The sequence below is a fragment of the Abramis brama genome (assembly GCF_963993115.1).
Source record: "Abramis brama genome assembly, chromosome: 5".
NCBI classification, from domain to species: Eukaryota; Metazoa; Chordata; class Actinopteri; order Cypriniformes; family Leuciscidae; genus Abramis; species Abramis brama.
Window position 1 is genome coordinate 24,414,546 of NC_139967.1, and position 19,382 is coordinate 24,433,927.

The window sequence follows — 19,382 nt, forward strand, 5'->3', positions numbered from 1 at the left end:
AGAGTTTGTTTGACCCCTATTAACTAGAGTGACATGCGTCACTTACGCAAAATGTGGAAGAAAAATGAATGAATATGAGTAGGCTGCACATGCATGTGTGAGTGTGTGTTTGCCTGCAAAGTGACTGTGACTTTGAATATGTGTTAATGTCTCACTCTCTCTTCACATCTATGATAGACTAGCAGAATTGAGTTTCCTATGACTCTGCATTTCTCAACCCCACCCCCTCTGGTATTGATAATAGGCTGCACCAGCAGTGTCAAGTTTTTATGGATCAGGGCAATTGTCATCTGAAACCAGGATACTTTCTGTACTTGGGCATGTGTGTGGCTCCTAGTAATGAAATCTGTGTACTGTATATGCAGATATATATATAAAATGTGTGTGTGAAGAGAAAGATGCATTTGTATTTACTGGTGAATCTGCCCTCTAATATGGAAGTCATTCTTGGTTATTCTAAATAAATTATTTTTTCAAGCAATATAAATTTATTTAATTTATATTGAGAAACATCATGCTGTCAGCTGTCACATTCCATCAACAAATGAAACAAAAAACAAACAAACACAATAGAGAAAGGTCCGTAACTACTATGTGGAGCGGATCTGGGTCAAAGACTGGGAGAAGTGGGCAGAAATTAATTCCGGTATACAGGAAAAGAAAAGTGAGAGGAAATGGGGAGAATCTGTCTGGTCCGGAGGGAAAAAGTATGATGCAGTAGAAACTGCTTGAGAGTTTTGTCTTGTGACTCCTTTTCTCTATATTAGCTCAGTGCTCACTCCAGATACTGCTCTGCTTGAAACTTATCAGCTACATCTGAAATCACCAACCCGATCTCACGGCAATTTGTACGAATTTTACGAGGTGGCTAATTCGTACAAATTCATATGACCTCACTCGTACTAATTTGTAAAAAAATTGCTAAATTGTACATATTTTACGAGTAGTCCAGTTCGTATGAATTTGTACGAATGACCTACCCCTAACACCGCCCCTAAACCTAACCGTCAATGGGGTTTAGACAAGAATTCATACGAGTGGGGTCGTACGAATTCGTACGAATCAGCCACATTTTACTCACTTGTACGAATTTGTACGAATTGGTCGTGAGATAGCGTTGGAAATCACACACTGTCTGAGTAGGTATAGAGTAATTTGTGACTGCAAAAAAAACAGTACATTTTATATAGTATAGTTTATATTAAATATGATTTGGAAAGACACACATCTCACATACAGTATATCAGTGCAAAAACCAAGCCATGAGGTCAACATTTTAATTAAAAAAACAATTATGTTCATTTATAACACTATACTTAGTATTATATTATTGCATCAAATTACAAATAATTCTCTTCTGACTGCCTTTATCAAACTCTCTTTATTTTGTTCCCTCTTTTTGAAAGTTGTTAAAACACTATTGTGGAGTTTTTCTTTTGCTATATTAGCAAATTGGAACACATAAAAATATATATTTAATGTAATATCTCATTTACCGCTATAGAAGTTTAAAGGGGTCATGAACTGGATTATTTTATAATGTTTCCTGGGGTGCCCTTATAATGCTAGTATGATTTTTACATCAAACATTTCATAATTTAGAAATAAAAGAAATTTTTCCTACCCTGATTTTAGCCTCTGATTTGTTTGAAGGGGCGTGTCTGCTGAGAGACGTCAGTGTAAACGCCCACTGCTGTGGCTGACATCTTTGCAAATGAAATAGCTAGTATTACATGTGGAATTCTCTCGAAAACTGTTACTACGTTTTTACTATTACAGCTATCGCGATTAACGAATCGTGAGAAGTTTTTTTTAAGTATTTAGATCTATTCCATCACAAGAAAGATTGCAGTGATGAGCAATGATAACACACAGTCTGTTGATCGCTTGAATGAAAAGATCTTATCATTGCAATGCAATTTCTGCACTCATACGAATGCTTTCACCAAATAACAATGCAAACACGATGTACAGACCCTTTCAGTCAAAGGCAAGTGTCATATCCACTGCTCCATCGCTACAATTCTCTTTGATAATAATAATCTTATTAATAATAATGATAATAACCAATAAGTAAATGTAATGTTTGAATTTTTAAATTTTGCCCACTCCCCCCACTAATACAGCTTCAGCTGATGTCTAGGGCGTTTTTCTCACCTTCTTGCAAATCTTGACCTTCCTCATCTTCCCCTCGTTTGTGAAGTAAATAGTGTTCCAACCAATCATCGACAGGGGTGGGTGTTGTGAGGTTTTGCGCTCGACCTCACAACACCCACCCCTGTCGATGATTGGTTGGAACACTATTTATTTAGCTTTTGAGTGGTGGTGAAACCAACTGTTTTTATGTGCAGATCTCAGAGCCTAGGCTGCCTACAGAGACGCGTTTTTTGACGGCATGCTTATGGGGCGGGCAGCTAGCGGATCCTTAGGAAAGATTAGATGAATGTGATCATTTATGTTTGGGCCTGAAATCGCTGATACAACCTTTAAGGTTAGCTAATTCAGCTTTATTAAAACTGGATATGGTAATTGAGAAATCATACAAAAATCATACATTTGTGGAAAAAAAACTAAACATACGAATATACAAATTTCTTTTAAGTATAATAAGTAAAACATAAAAAGCAAAGGCAGATCAGAACATTTAATGAACAAAACCGGGTTCTGTAGGGGAGCGTAGTCGAAAGCCGGGCGATAAAGGTCGGTAACCGGAGTCAGTCCAGGAAACATCAACAAATCCAGAGGAGAGATGCAAGCCCAGAAACCAGTAGGCAGGCATGAGTAAGAAACCAGTAGACAATCCGGGACCAGAGAGGGCACTGCAGGCACAGGTAAACTTGGCAGAGAACAAAGCAAATCGGAGCTTCACATGACAGGACTATATAGGGAGTGATTAACGTTAACTAGCATGAGCAGACATGAGAGAATCTAGCAAAGAAACTAATGAGACTAAATAGCAGAGAAATCAAAGAAAAAATTTAATAAATAAAACAGGTTTGCAAGCGGTTACAAACATTTTTTTCTTCTTCTCTGTGCGTTTCCAAAAAAGGAAAATACATTAACGTGCAACAAGTATGCGCTTAAATCGCTGTCTTTTCAAGGAGTGCTGAAATGTCAATTGCTCATCATTAAAGTCATTTTGGCTTCATTATGGCTTATAACTTTTGGCATAAAGTTAAAATATTTGTCACCTGACCAGAAGATGTTCAACACTTTTCCTAACAGTAAGGATTAAAGGAGGGATATCTGAATACTAAAAGAAATATAGCTAACGTTAGCATTCACTGGTAAGTTACTGTAATTTACACAAGATCGCAAACTCCATGAATTATCAGCTAACGTTATTCTGTCCCTTCAGTTAGACAGAACAAATACTGTAAATGTCACATTAGACAAGGAAGTAGTATGTTGTGTTTGAATAATTACGTATCTTATTTAGCTGAGGTAAATTTAATGCAATTCTCTCGTATCCTTGCTCGATGAAGAATGAGACTGCCCAACGGTCGGCTTAAATTTAAAAGGCTGATTCGCACTTCAGGGCAGTGACGAGTAGGCCTACATATGTTGTCCAGACACCTTAGGCACAACCTTATGGCCCTGAATAGTGGTTCAATGTCAACATTGTGACAACGCTGTAACAACCTTCACCACACAACGTAGTTTTAGCAACCTTTTGGCCATGTTGTTAAAACGTTGTTAGAATGTTGGGTAGCCTACGTTGTGCCAACGTACTGTTTTTGCTGGGATATCATAATCCACAGTGAAATTAAATGTACTGAATATAACAATGCACTGCTGACACATTCACATTCACGAAAACAACAACAACAATTTCCTCGCATTAGGATCCTTTGGAAGGTAAGGGTATTGATCCTGTACTCGTTCTCATGTCACTATTCACTAACGCTCCAGTGGGCGGCGCCAAAGACGCGGTGATGAAGACGAATATGAACATGGTCTCTGATGAATCTCAAGGCTGATTTATACTTCTGCGTCGGACCAACGCCGGAGCCTCTAGGTAGGCAACGCATTGGTTATCATTTATACTTCTGCGTCGTTGTCCGCGTTGACGCGCAATTACACTTGCAGAGGGAGCATGTGAAACCCGAGGAAGCGGTCCTAGCAGACCAATCACAGCGCTTGCGTCCGCATAGAGTTGACGCGTTGTTACATTTTTGGAGAGGTGCACGTCAGGGTACGCCAAAGGGTACGCACGCTACACACAGCCTACGACGTAGCTACGGCGTGAGTTCGACGCAGAAGTATAAATTGGGCTTAATGCAAAGGCAGTCTTTCGCTGCCCTGTGACGTCACAAATCTCCACTTTTGAGATCCTGTCGTTTTCTGGCCTTGGTTTCAATAAAAGCAGTTTTTGGAATAACAAGGAAGCTTTGAAACTTACAGGGTATTTTTTTATAGTAGGCTATAACGAACTCTTCACTGTCAAAAGATCAAAGAAAATTTTAATTCTCAGTTCATGACCCCTTTAAGTTTGGGAAAATGGTCAATTGTGTCAAGACACAGAACTGGAAGACTACAAATAATAATAATTAGCCTATTAAAAAATAAACCATTAGTCTTGGTTAGACTGGTGACCAAGAAGCTGATGGTCACTCTTGAGCTCCATGATCATATATGGAGATGGTAGGAACTCAAGTCTCAAATCTCTCCTCGTGAAGGCACATGAAAACTTGGAATTTGCACACACAATACAAATACAAATAGAAAGTAAAGGGGAGCTGAAACTTTGGTTTGTTTAAAATGTTCTTCATATTCTTTTTTTTGAATTATCTGAGTATTCAGAATGAAGTTAAAAGAAACCTAATCTCATCATATATTTAAATGCTGCATTCATATTTGATGCATAATATATCCATTAACTTTTTTAATGAACATATTTGATTACACATTATTTTAAGGAGTCATTGTTATAGTATAATCATACAATTAAGCACTGAGTAATATTAAATACGCACTCTTTTGCACTTCAAAATTAAGATTTTAAACTGCGTTTATCTTTAATCAGTTTTAAATACTCCTTTCGCCTTCATTTCAAATGGTCCTATGAAACATATTTCTAAATATTGCATGTATTCTATTAAACAGCTCATAAATCAGCATGAGCACATGCATTAACATGAAGTATTTTACAATTAGCAAAAATCTGTATAAAACAGTTTTTGATAAAGTTTTTCATACCAAAGGTCATGTGAACTAACCTTAAACATTATTGACTAGTGAGGGGTCAAAAAATTATTAATGCTGATAACTTCAGAGTTGAAGACGCTGGGACAGTTCAGGGTGTGTGTGTGTGTGCATTTGTGGAATGAAGGATGCAGTTTGGAGTTCTGCGATCCGTTTTCAGGCTGCTCTGCAGCGCTGTGCTGCACTGAACGTGGCAAGGGTTTTTTCTGCCTTTCTGGACCAGTTCCAACCAATGCTGCATTTCTTTCTCATCAGACACAGAGAGAGAGAGAGAGAGAGAGAGAGAGAGAGAGAGAGAGGTGTCCTCTGCTGGTGCAGCAAAGAGTCTGGCAGGGGACGAGCCTCTTTCAGCACTCTGGTATACCGCAGTGAGTAAGCAAACACACACGTACACACACACACACACACACACACACACACACAGGAAGTCAGGTTCTCTATTTGGTTGAAACAACTGAAAATCTATTAATTTAATTACTCCTTTTAAGTCTAGTGATTTTTAAGTCTAGTCGGCTCAGAAGCCGTCATCCATCTCAGTACGACACACCGACACACAGCATCAGAAGAACATGCGTTTATAATAAACAGGCTCATGACTGACCTCAGATCAATGTAATTTAACACAAGTAATAAACTGTGTCATGTCTCTCTCTCAAACACATGCTTTTAATCTAAATGCTTTCAGTGTGATAAATAAGCTTTGTTACAATAACAAACACACATGCACATGTTGATTACAGCCATATTTAAAGTAAAGGAGCCTGTGCAAAGTTTCTCCATTTGAGGGAGAAGGATCTCTGTCTGTTCACTGTATTGAATGAAACCAACTCATGTTATCAATATTTTATTATAGACTTTTACATCCACCAGAGGGTGCTTTTCCACCCATCATAATTTCCAAGGCTAACTGAAAAAAAGCTAGAATGTTAGGTATGGTGCATTTTCTTTTGGAACCCAAAAAACTATGGAGTTGTTTAACTTATTTAAGTCTCAACCTCCTTTTTTGACCATATATCTAAACTTAAATGTTTGTAATTCATGAAAGCTTTGGAATATAGACCTACTCTTTTTGTTTAAAAAAAGACACAAAGTCAGCAGGTTGTGGCAGAAGTGAAAGCAGCTTAAAACAATGAAAGTTTTAGAAGTTTAAGTTTACTGTATATGTAACTAAACATTTTTATTTTATACAAAATATATATTTTATTAAATAAGTTGGACTTTAAAAATGTAAAAGCCATATGTCTCAGTGTTCAAAATTTGAATATGATATCACAAATTTTTAAAAAAGGTTTTAAAGTACTGTTTCCACACTAAAGCAATGTCAAATTTTAAAAGGGTTCAATCCTGGTTTGTGTTCTTACTTTGTTTCTTTTTTTATCCATGACTAAATCAGTCTACTTTGAATAAATAGTATAATACTCATTATAAACTCTGGAAATTTATTGAAAGCGCAACCAAAATAGGAGAGGAAAAAGTTAGCATTTTAGCCTGGCAAAATAAGTCCAGCATAAACTGGCACACAACCAGACTGATTGCCAGTAGGTGTAAAAAAAAAAAAAATTATAAAAAAATTGTTGCTTTTACAGCTTTTAAAACTAGCTTTACCATCTCAACATTTCAAAGAGAACATAACATCCACCAAAGGTTTTCAAAAAAGTTTTTTTTTTTTTTTACTTTTAAAATGTCAATAAAAAATCTATAAACATTTTTGTAAAATGTAACAAAACCAACAAGACAATAACTATGTATGATCAGAGAATAAAGCATTTCATTTTAAACTAGGATTAAAAGATGGATTTACTCATTTGAAATGGATGTTGTAAATAGCAGACTCTTAATCAGCAGCACTGATGAACAGAGATTCCCAAAACCCTGAAGATTTGAGGTTTATGAACCTCATGAGATGGGCAGTAAAAAGAACAATCAATGTTCAAGTACAACATTTGTTCAATCATTTTTTTTCATGCAGTTTCTCTTTGATCCATCCATATTTCCAATTTTTTTTACTGGTTTAAAAATTGTATTGCTCTTTTAAATGAACAGGGGGGTTTGCCGCACAGGTTTGTGATTCACATATAATGTGTTCATACACAGAGACATACCCACACATGTATATGCATGTATATGAACATTAAATACATGTGTGGCCACACAAACTGCTGTAAAACAGTGCAACAAACACAGAATGAAGAGTGACAAAAATTCTCAATCATACCTATAGACAGTCCATGAAGTCAGATTTTACTTTTTAAGAATACAAAGGTTAGATGATCTCACTTTATGTATAAAAAAACTACCTTTTCCCTTCTGTTTTCATATATTCAAAAAAGTAATGAAGTAATCATTATTAAAAACTTCAAAAAAATTCTCTGTAAAATTAAAGTAAAAAGTAAGCTTCTACTTACTAGATCGTGTGATTTCATACAATTAGAGAATACTGTCGCATAATATGCTATTATTTCATTTATCACTCGTTCTCTCTCACAACACTTGATCCTTTGATCTGTGGTCCTCCATCTCAACACCCATGTCACTGTCCTGTCTCCGGAATACCCGCACAATGATATAGATGATGAGGATGAGGAGAATGATGCCAATGGATCCACCCACAGCTATAGCCAGAATTCCAATTTCAGAGAATGAAACTATAAGAAGAAAAGATCTGTTTTTTATTCAACTTTATTTTATTATATTGTTAATTTTATTTTGTTGTTATTATTATTACCAGTACTGACATATTTGTATTCCTAATTATTAATTAATTAATTAATTATTCCTGTCACTGCTTTTATTGTACATACTGATGCTTTGGCAAAATTTTAAGTAAAATAACCATGCCAATAATGTACTTTGAAACTGAAACTAAAATTGAGGAGGATGAGAAAATATGTTCAACTAACAGGCGTGGGAAACTTTATCAGAGGATGGCCAGCAAACTGAATACCGCTCACTATTGTTACTATTATACTCCTATTGTGTTTCATAACATTCTGAGAGAAGTCTGTTTGTTATTCTAGCCCAGTTGATTAGCTCTGTCCTTTAGCTGCTGGGATCATAGAAGGAACACAACATTCTGCTTATACAACCTTCACCTCTTCTGTCTGCTACATGTGTTTGGAAGGGTGAGTAAATGACTGATTTTTCAAGCTCATTTTTCATGTGTTAAAGCATCTCTCACCTTTTTGAACGACTCTGAGGCTGATCTCGCCTGCAAAGCCCTGGACGTCGGGCGGATTTCGGACTTGGCAGGTGTAGGTACCATTAAAGTTGAACTGCACATCCTGCAGCGTGATGGATCCGTCACCCTTCATTACATCACCAGACCATACAGCATGATCCTTAAACAAGCCGTTTTCTGGGGGATATGCTCTTTCCTGGTAGTGGAAAAACTAAGAGACAGAAATGTTGAAAGTTAAATAAGAAGGAAGGAGTATGGCCCACTGAAATGGGGTTAGAACCAAAGTGAAGAGAGAAACAAGGGGCAGAAGGAAAAGGGGATAAAAGATTTTTGAAGAGAGCAAGGATTTAAGAGTGCATGTCCTGTACACAGCCTCATTTCACCTAGTAATGACAAAATATTTTCAGATATATTAACCCTATAAAGCCTACTGTATCATATTTGATATGCAAAATAAAAAAGGCCTCTAAATTATCAACATGATCAAAACATTGCTGAAAAACATATTGCACATAAAAACTGTCCCTCACAAAACTACAGAGATTTGTCATAAACTAAGCATTCAAATATCATCTCACTAAGACATATTATTGGGAGATATAGAGTGACGACTGATATGTATATGCAATACATGCAAGTAGTCTGTTATACTATAAACATCTCATTGATTTACATTAGAATCGATCAGACTTTCATCTTACCTTTTGGCCGAATAAATATTAATTAAAATTTAGGTCTTTTTTTCCACCTCAGGTGTGAGCACTTCTATATCATACTTTATGAGCCATAAAAGCCTGATGCATCACATATGATTCAACAAAACTCAGTCTCACCGTTTCTACTGTTGTCTTTCCGAGTGGTAGGAAGCTCCAGGATACAGAGATTCTTTCTTCGGAAAGCGGATGGGAAGATTTAAATGTACATTTGAGCCGTACATTTGTCCCATTGACTGCCTCCAACTCTGAAGATGTAAACACCTCCATTCCCTTCACCTGATATACACCTGGTAACCATGGATTAATATGAAACTAAGTATATAACTGACACTAACACACATACAGCTCATTCCAACAACATTTACATTCTCTAACCCTAAACTTGCCACCAAAATGTGTTTTCTGTCACCTTCAACCAAACATAGAAAGAGAGAGCTATAATGTTTTCTCAAACTTCATGACAGACAGACAGATAGATTCAATGAGTGCACATAGCAGACACATTCATATCATATCTAATTTCTCTTATCAGAACAATCCCAAATCAGATCAGTACAATCAGATTAACTATTTTATTCACACAAATATGCACAGAAATTGCATATTTATAAAAATTACTAAGTTCAATATTGATTCAATCTAATGAGGGTTTTAACTTTATCTTCAGTCCTTCCAGCTAACATAGGCTATGCACCATCTAAATCATTTTTTTATACAGTATTACATGTTGGCAATAATGAATCCACCTCTACAGTATCATTCAGTCCCATGGGAGATATCCTGCTCTAACTACCCTGAACTATTTATTAAGCATTAAGGTAAAGCTTTCACGGGTCCTGCTGTGATCAGGGTGTTTAACTCTGCTTAAGATGAGACTGCAGCCATTCCAACCATTAAATCCGTTTCACTAGGTCACTCTCTACTCACTGCAGTTGTACCCATATAGTAGGCTATTTGTAAATACATTTCAGTAAGTAGAATAGTATATGTTGTGCATTCTATTATATTATATTTTAGAAAAAAGTAAAAAAAAAATATTCCAGTTGTTTCTAACTATCGTTAATCTTTCTTATTGTGCCTGCTGTCCACTTCAAGCTGCTGTAATGCCTGCATTAACTCCCTGAGGATCAATCTAATCTCACATAATCTTATTTAATCAACGACAGCACAGTGCAAATCTGATAATCGTCTGATAAGTGCCGCAGAAACACAAAAAATAAGTCGTTGTTAAACTATACCTGCTTGGTTTCCTGGTTTACTCTGAGACTGCCTAAGTGACCACAGTAGTTTTAAATCGACAAAAGAAGCAGGCAGAGAATCTAACACCACATATAATGACTTGCTAAATTAAATATTAGGCTAAATAAAATTATGCTAATCAAACACATTATATTTATTCCGAAACCACAGGTGGATCCAGGAAGTAGGCTACTAAACTCACCTGACAAGTCAAGCGCACATAGCGCAGTCAACAGGTAAATCCAGATTCGACTCATAAGAAAAGCACTAGAGGAGCTATGAGAGCTCCTACAAATGATAGTATTCTACTATTTATCAAGCAGCTTACTGTATTTACACTCAGTAGCCTATCTAAGTATAACTTGAACTTCGGAACAGCTGAGCACAGCGGCCATGCTAAACCGCTCGGCAGTTTGCACTTAATATCCGTCGTGAAGAGAGGAGGAGACAACCTTGACATCTGTTTCCCACACGTAGTCTAGTAACCTGCCCTCTATGTGTAGGACTATCCAGTGCATGTCACTGCATGTTTCTCATAGGTAGGCTACATGTGGCAACAACATCTAATCGAAAGGTTAATTAGCCTAACACAGACAAGAGTTACAGTTGTCGCCGGTCATATGCAATTTCTTAAACGAGAATATAAGATAATTCGTCTTACTCTACTTGTCATAGGCTACTATTGTCTGAAATGTGCAGTCACCTATAAAATCAGCATACCAAAGCATACTAAAATCAGGTGTGACACTTATGCTGCGTCCCAATTCGCCTACGCCCTAAAAGTATGTACTCTTTTTGTGAAGAAAAAGTACATACTTTTGAGTGTGTAGCAAAAGAGTAGGCAAGCTTTGGGACACACTAGGCTACTTCGTCATCTTAACGAACAGATCTGTCGCGTGCATCCTGTCACCGTAAGCTGCCCTGTCAATCATTTTGTCACAGTTAAAATCCTCCATTCAATCTAATTTAATTTCCTACCGTTTCGGAGAGAAATGTTGCACGTTCATCTGCCAGTCGTGGGTCTTTCATTCGGAGACTCCTCATGTGTTTGCAATTTGAATATAATGATGCATTTAAAAGTTAATGGCTAAACGTATCTTTACAGAAGTTCACAATGCTTCTGCAGATGCAATATAATGTAGACAACATTGAATAAATAAATTTTCGTCAGGTTAGAAACTGATAATTAATCACTCAGTCTCAAACCCCTTTATCTAAACCTCTCTACATAACCACCGGACTCGCGCGTCCTCCATGTCTGTAGTTAAAAAAAAAAAAAAAAAAAAACACTTTTCACTCGTGTTTGTAGTTCTAACAGAATCCTCGTCGAACGCGCGATGGGTTGTGGCCAATATTAGCCGTTATAGTGCGCATCGATCTGCACTTCGGATTCTGACCGGAAATAGTAGACCTTCCGGATATTTTTGGAACACTCATTTCAACATAGTATGGATAGTATGCGAATTGGGACGCACGCACCATGTCTATCGACTCTGCTGTGCTGTCATCTTGTGGAATAATGCAAATGTGCAGCTTCAGCCTTCGGGTTCAAGTGACGTCTTTATGAAAATGTACTTCAATTATTTTGGGACATACAAGCCTTTTCATCTTTTAATTTAGTCTTGCATCCATACAATCTTAACAAATACTAAATTTATTCAGATAGCTCATTTCCATGTCAGAGTAGCCTAAAGCCTTAATCACAGTAGACAAATATAGGCTACATTCAAAATGTGGAAATAAACCATATAGGACTGCCTACTCCACTCTCCTCCAGTGCTGCATACAAACATGCGGCTTACAAGTTTGACTTTGAATTATGCCAAAAGGTCAATTTGTTTATGGTCAAATGTTTTTGCACGATGCAAATTCGTATTTAACAGCATTGGAAAATGTCTCTTAGTGAAAAAAAAGTATACTTTATTGTATTTGAAATATATTCAATTTTTAAATAGTACATTGCAAATATAGCCTACTAACAAAAAATCTTTAAATATATTAAATGTATATTAGCATCATGCTTGTACCTATGTTCACAATACAACTTTTAACACACTTTAAAATAATTATAGTATATATTTCTAAAAATATATATTTTTGAAAAATATACTTGAAGTGAAAATAAAAAGTGTATTTATTTGCACTTTACTTCAAAATATATTTTAGGTATATTTTTTAACTGTGTGCTGAAAATGATCATTGTAACAATGCACTGAAAGTATACTTTCAAAATACATTATAGTATACAATAGTATATACAAATATAGCTAAGTAATATTTGTTTATTAATGTACATTTGTTATTGAAGACAGTGTGCAATTTAGTATTTGGAATAAGCCAAAATACATTACTGAGCATTTACTTTTTACTGAAATATAATACGCTTATATTGCTTATATGTTTCGAAGACACTCGTAATGAATTTGTAATGTACTTGTAACACAAATAAAGTACACTTTTATATCATATCACTAATCAAGCATGTAATTAGTCCCTACACAGGCATACTTTAAGTATACTAAGTATACTTGAAGTTGTTCCAATTTAGCTCACAAACGTACACTAAATACACTTAAAGTTATGCTGTACTACAAATTAATTACAATATATACTTAGTACAACATTAGTTGTTTCAAAATACCACACTTCAAGTTAACTAATCATTAACACACTTAATATTAGTATACTGTATTATACTGGCTGCAAGTATACTGCTCCACTCATGTACGGGGCTCCAGACCAGCATTTACTTTTGTGTTGCTTGGTAACACACAAAGCTTGATGCTTTGGATTTTAGCCTATTGAGATCATTTTTGCTGGCAGAGAAAAACACATAAGGTGCTTCCCAATTCACAATTTGTGCATTCTATGCCATTTTTAGCAAAATAAATAGTATGTTCACACTGAAAATGAAAAAATGAAAAAATGTGCTTCAAATACACAGGTGGCAGACTCCGACATTGAATGACAAAATAACCTAGACAAATAGGCTACACAAGACATTATAGAGTAGCCTAGAGTGCGTAATTTGGGACACAACAGACTCTGGCCAAATTTGCCTGTACATTTATATTTTGTATCATGTTTGATATCAGGCTTTTATGGCCCAAATAAATTGAGAATATGGAGCTTGCACTTGAGGAGGGGAAAAACACCTACATTTTATTCAGAGGACCAAACTAAGCCAAATTATGTTTGGTGCAGATGTTGTTTAGGCTATTTATATGGCCAAAACACAAGACAAAATTCTCATAGCTCGTAAAATGTACATAAAATGTAAAGCATAAATTATCAGTTATAATAGTAAAATTACTACATAAAGTAACATTTCTACATACAAGACTACATTTAATCAGTTAGCCTATAGCCTACTGTGTTTATAAAAAAAATAAAAATAAGTTGGGCTTATCAAAGCCCTTTTGTTTATTTGCACATTACATGGCAATTGAGTTTGTTCAAAAGGTAAAGTATAGCCTTCTTTAAAAAATAAAACTTACAACATGCACTTAATAGAACAAAACCTGTTCCTCATCATTTGTACAGTCACAATTATATAGTGGTAGGCTATTGCTCAGGCAGATGGTTTGTGTGTGACATTTTAGAATTATATAAAAATTATTTTTAGAATTAAATTGTAGCCTACATTAATAAGTTAAGCAAAACAAATTTGTTTATGTATGTATGAGATTCATTTTAGCATCAATTCTGGCAAAACATGTATGACATCATACACTGTGTGGTAAAGATATAGTTTGAATTTATTCTGTCCCTTGTTTTCCTTTAAAGAACCAAAGACTGTCCTTTATTTTCCTCCCCTGAAGTTGGCAACCCTTCTCTTGCTCTTGTGATATTATAACGGTTATTCTTTCCAGTCATAGATCTCGCCTATATTTTGCCGTCACGATGAGGCGGGACAGCGCTGAATGGGAAGTGCGTGACGATGGCTGTAGGCGGAAGTGAGGCTTCCAGAAAGTGCGAGGGCGATTGCGCAGGGAAGTGGGGAGGCGGTTGGTTGGATGCTATTCGGTTTACATAACGCAAACATTTACTGTGATTTCTTTAATAGACCACGCGCTATATACCCACATAATTAAACCATTAAACACTATTATTATTGTGTGTACTAAGTCCTTTAAGGTTGCATTGCTGGAAAAAGCAGAGTCGAGGTGCGCGCCTGCAGAAACATTCATCTGCATCTTCCCCGGACAGTCAGTTGCGGTGCTGCTGTAGGTGATTGAGGAAGCCCTGCCCTGCTGCACACACCCGCAGCTTACTCACTGCAGACGGGATTTGCAAACACTGTAGCCAGGTTAGTCAAGAAGAGGCGTGCATAGAGACGGACGTGTGTGTGCGTGATGCCACCAGGAATGTTTTCCTTTTGTCCCGGCTGTTGATTCATTCTTCTTCGTTATACCATCAGCTAAACATTCCTGGGATCATCATCACCCCTGACCCTGTCAGTAGCAGTCATTAGAGCACATCTATGAAGCGTTAATCTTTACTGCACAACCTCTGCTGTGTGTTGGCTTCATCCGGGGTCCATCATCATCATCATCATCATCATCATCCTCCTCATCACCCTAGGACTAAAAAGCAAAACACGCGCTCTTTGTGCGGCGGTTTGATATGTGTGCTTGGCACGCGCGAAACTACCCTTCTAAACTAATCTATATTTTGCTCGGAGTGAATATTATTGACAGTTGTATCTTACAGCTACGAAATTAGGACTGTCTGAACTAGTCAACAATTGCATTCATTTCCATTACGTCAGCACGGCCGCTCATTAGTATTGTTGTTTTGTAGCACCTGTGTTTGTGTCGAAGAGAATGAGCGCTGAGGAGAATCCCGCTGCTGAACCTGCGCCTGTGATCGACGTGCAGGGAGACGGACGCTGGATGTCACAGGTGTGCTCCATTGTGAAAGACTTTAGTCATCGTGCATACTTGCAGCATCTCAGAGCTGTGCAAAATCTTTTCCTCTTTCATAAGCCCTCAGTCTGATTAAGGATTGGCGTAACAAGCTCAGATTTATTTTGTTCTATATTTTTGCAGCACAACCGGTTTGTGCAGGAGTGCAAGGATGCGGAGCCTGATGTTCTGTTTGTGGGGGACTCAATGGTGCAGCTTATGCAACAGCACGAGGTGATTTTTATCTCGTTAATAAGTCAATCCATAAAAAAGGAGAACTACTCGGTTGCAATTCCATTTGCTCAGTTAGAAGATACTTCTATCCAAATACAAATCTGAATAGCAGAAGCAATGAATCCAAGTTAGACCAAAAAAACTAGTATTGCTTCCATACTAATCTTCCAAAAATATAAAAGAGTAGTACAGTGCTAGATAGCAGAAGTGTTCGTGCAAAATGTTGAAATGCACAAGACATGATATGGTATTAAGTGGTTTGAAAGCTGAAATATAATAATTTTTTTTATATTTGAAATTATGAACTTATATTAAAATATTTTATTTAAAACTAGTGTATTTTTATAAATATTTGAAAGCACTATATGAAATTGTACATGTATTTATAGCCAGTCATAGAAATTCAAATATGAAATTCAAAATATAAAATTAACATATTAACAACTAATCTTTCCCATGATAATTATGATTTTTAATCTGAACCACTCTGGAATACATCATTCCGTTTGGTTTTTCATGGCATTCATTGGTCAGATATTTTTGGATAATGATCATTGTATAATTGTACTGTCATGTGGGGCTCCACAAATATTGGCACCCTTGGTAAAAGAGCAAAACTGACTGTGAAAACTTGTTTTTGCCATTTCTCCTCTTAGTCTTTCATTCAAATTCACAAAAATTTAAAAACCTTTAATTGAAGTTAACTGACACGAAATATAAATGTGTAATAAATTAAATAAATATGGGTTTTTCCAAAATATGTGTGCCAAAGATATTGGCACCCCTACAAATTCTAATGAGTAACAATCTAACTGTAGTATATTCCCATTCATATGGTAGGTTTTTAAATTAACCTTATTGACGAGGAACACTAGTCATCATGACTTTCTGTTTCACTGGATTCTAAATATGTTGTGACACGCAGGCCAAATTCCCATAGTCATCCATCACTATGGGAAAGACCTGAGATTACAGTAATAATGTGTGACAAAAGGTTGATGAGCTGCACAAATCATGAGATGGCTATAAAATAATAGTTTAATTGTTGGAAAACTCATTTACATTATCTGGGCAATAATTAAGACGTTTAAATCAACTGGAGATTGTAACTATTTTGGAAGAGGATGTGTGTCTGTATTAGCCCCACACACACTGAGGATGGTGGTTTGAGTTGCTAAACAAACTGTAAGGATCAAAGTTGTACTGATGAATGCATAGCAGTACTAGCAAAGAACTGCTAATGCTAGTCGGGTCTTGGGGTCAGAAAATCTCCAAAACTATGATCAAACCTCACCTATATAACCACAACTTGTTTGGAAGGGTTGCAATAAAAAAAGCCGTTGGTGACATCAAACAGCAATCTCACTCACCTGCAGTTTGCCAGGTGTTACTGGAACTTTCAGTGGGACTGGGTTTTATAGTCAGTTGAGACCAAAATAAAGCAAGAGGTGGGTTGGGCATAGACAGAAACGTAGACATGATGTAGAAATGTACCGCATCTTTAATGCTGTGGGGCTAATTTTCTTCCAAAGACCCTGGACAAATTGTTAGGATACACAGTTTCATAAACTCCAAATACCAGCAGATATTAAATCAACACCTGGTTGGATCTTCCAGCGTGAGTGATCCAAAGAGTGATCCACATGTCAAAATAAACAACAGAATAGTTCATTGACCACAGAATGAAGGTTTTGCAGTCCCCTGACCCAAACCTAATAAAAACATGTGAGATGAGCTGAAGAAAAGAGTCCACAAGCATGGACCTCTGAATCTGAATGATCTGGAGAGATTCTGTATGGAGGAATGATCTCAGATCTCTTGCCATATGTTCATCAACCTTATTACGCATTGTAGGAGAAGATCGAGAGCTGTTATCTGGGCAAAGGGAGGCTGCACAAAGTAGTAAATGAAGGGGTGCCAATAATTGTGGAATACTTATATTTCTGGGGGGAAAATTGTTTTATGATCATTTTTTTAAACTATTTGAATGAAAGAAATGGCTAAAAATAATTTTCAGTCAGTTTTGCTCATTTATCAAAAGTACCAATATTTGTGGAGCCCACTGTATCCTACATAGAGTAACAACAGTAGTCTCTAAGCTACTAATAAAATAATTTAAACTCGCATGTCATGTTAGTTTTTTTTTTATTGGTAATTATCCATATGGCTAATAGTATAGTATTGCAATAATGACACTTAAAGGCAATTTTAAAATGAAAAAGGTATGACTCTTTTGCTTATACACTATTGTACACCTGATATGTTTTGTGTCTGTTGTTAATAATCAACATGTATAGTTTTTTTAAAATAGATTTACAATTTTTTATTGGTGCTGGTCTCAGGTGTGGAGGGAACTCTTCTCACCTCTCCATGCTCTGAACTTTGGGATTGGTGGAGACACAACCTGTAATGTGCTGTGGAGACTACAGAATGGAGAACTGGAGAACATCAGACCCAAGGTGAGGTGGTTTGTTGTAAATGGTTTAAACAACATTTACCATAAAGCGAAATGTGTGTTCACCAGTTGTAACTGTGTCCTCGTTTGTTTTTCCACAGGTGGTGGTTTTATGGGTAGGAACTAATAATCATGAGCACACTGCGGATCAGGTTGCAGGAGGAATACTGGCCATTGCACAGTTACTTCTGTCTCTCCTCCCCAATTCCAAAATTATCGTTTTGGTGAGTTGCCTAAATCACTGTGTATATATATTCTTGATGTGAGATTTGTGGTGTTGTAATTAATGTGTATATACAGAGTATTAACTCTCAGCAGTTCAGTTTCACTTCGGTTTTTTGTCAAAGCTGATTAGTCGTAATTCCTGTCATTCAGGGCCTGTTACCAAGGGGAGAGTTTCCTAACCACCTGAGAGAGAAAAATGCATCGGTGAACAATTTACTCCGCGCATCTCTTCCTCGACTCGGCCATGTTCAGTTACTTGATGTGGGAGGTAGTTTTGTCCACTCAGATGGGACTATTTCCTCTCGAGACATGTTCGACTTCCTGCATCTGACCGCTGGTGCGTACAGGACCATGTCGACGACCCTCCATGAGCTGCTGCTTCAACTGTTGGACGAAACGCCTCAAGAGAGGCGGGCCTCACTGGTTTAAGAAGGGCACCACATTGGTCATTCACTGGAGAGGCAGGGTTAAGAAATGTTGGATATTCAGGATGTACTTAAAATCCTTAATTTAGAAAAACAAAGAAAAATGCAAAAAGATCAGCAAACAAAGGGATGTTATACAGTGACCAATTTTATAGGAAAAGTATAAACTGTGTATATGTTTCTAAGATGCAGAATAGACAACAGCAGGAGAATGAAGAATATATGTGGGATAAGAAATAGTTTTTCTTAGGACATATTGCTTTGCAGGTGGGACAGGAACCTCTTCAAAATCTCATTGTCACTGTCTCAACAACCTTTAATAGTAGCACTTACTCTGCCAGCTTCTCTGTGCCTTCATGCACGCGGTCACACTCACAACAGTGTTATGATGACAGCTACATGATTCAGTTCACACAAGATAAATCATGCCTTCGAAATATCAGCTTTTGTCTTATTCCCATTTTTAATTTTAAACTTTTTTTTGGCACAGAAGCATCCGAAACTTTCGCCCTTTCGTATTCCCAATAACAAAAATATGATATATTAGAGTAAGACTTGAGTGATCAAACCATATCATTCCTTGTGTGTGGGTTGAGTCTGAGTGTGAGAAAGCTCCTAATGCACAACCACAAGGTTTTCAGTGTTAATTTTATCTCACATGCATCCATGTTTTTGTGTGTGTCCAAGCGATCTGTAAAATATTATGTGAAGAGCTGAGTATGAGTGAGCCAGTGGTAAGAAGTGATAAATATATGCGTGTGTGTGTCTATGTATATATATAAATATATATATATATAA

At 36.6% G+C, this 19,382-nt stretch overlaps 2 protein-coding genes across 4 annotated transcripts; one reads left to right on the forward strand and one right to left on the reverse strand.

Moving 5' to 3' along the window:
* Nucleotides 1–5,765: 5,765 nt before the first annotated feature.
* mpzl2b (myelin protein zero-like 2b) lies at nucleotides 5,766–10,821 on the reverse strand. Of its 2 annotated transcripts, none has more exons than XM_084114848.1 (4): nucleotides 10,541–10,821; nucleotides 9,217–9,386; nucleotides 8,384–8,594; nucleotides 5,766–7,850 (listed from the first exon to the last, which is right to left on the reverse strand). In XM_084114848.1, the coding sequence occupies exons 1-4, from the start codon at nucleotides 10,593–10,595 to the stop codon at nucleotides 7,687–7,689; spliced, it is 600 nt and encodes a 199-aa protein (XP_083970974.1). In that variant the 5' UTR covers nucleotides 10,596–10,821; the 3' UTR covers nucleotides 5,766–7,686. The 2 variants fall into 2 exon arrangements, with proteins under 2 accessions (XP_083970974.1, XP_083970975.1); XM_084114849.1 differs by having other exon boundaries at nucleotides 5,855–7,850; nucleotides 10,667–10,759.
* Nucleotides 10,822–14,305: 3,484 nt separating this feature from the next.
* Nucleotides 14,306–19,107, forward strand: pafah1b2 (platelet-activating factor acetylhydrolase 1b, catalytic subunit 2). 2 transcript variants are annotated; one of them, XM_084115891.1, is made up of 7 exons: nucleotides 14,306–14,647; nucleotides 14,759–14,949; nucleotides 15,142–15,242; nucleotides 15,390–15,479; nucleotides 17,822–17,938; nucleotides 18,036–18,158; nucleotides 18,310–19,107. In XM_084115891.1, exons 3-7 carry the CDS (start codon nucleotides 15,165–15,167, stop codon nucleotides 18,586–18,588), a joined length of 687 nt encoding a protein of 228 aa, XP_083972017.1. In that variant the 5' UTR covers nucleotides 14,306–14,647; nucleotides 14,759–14,949; nucleotides 15,142–15,164; the 3' UTR covers nucleotides 18,589–19,107. The 2 variants fall into 2 exon arrangements, with proteins under 2 accessions (XP_083972017.1, XP_083972016.1); XM_084115890.1 differs by lacking the exon at nucleotides 14,759–14,949 and having other exon boundaries at nucleotides 14,318–14,647.
* Nucleotides 19,108–19,382: the final 275 nt, after the last annotated feature.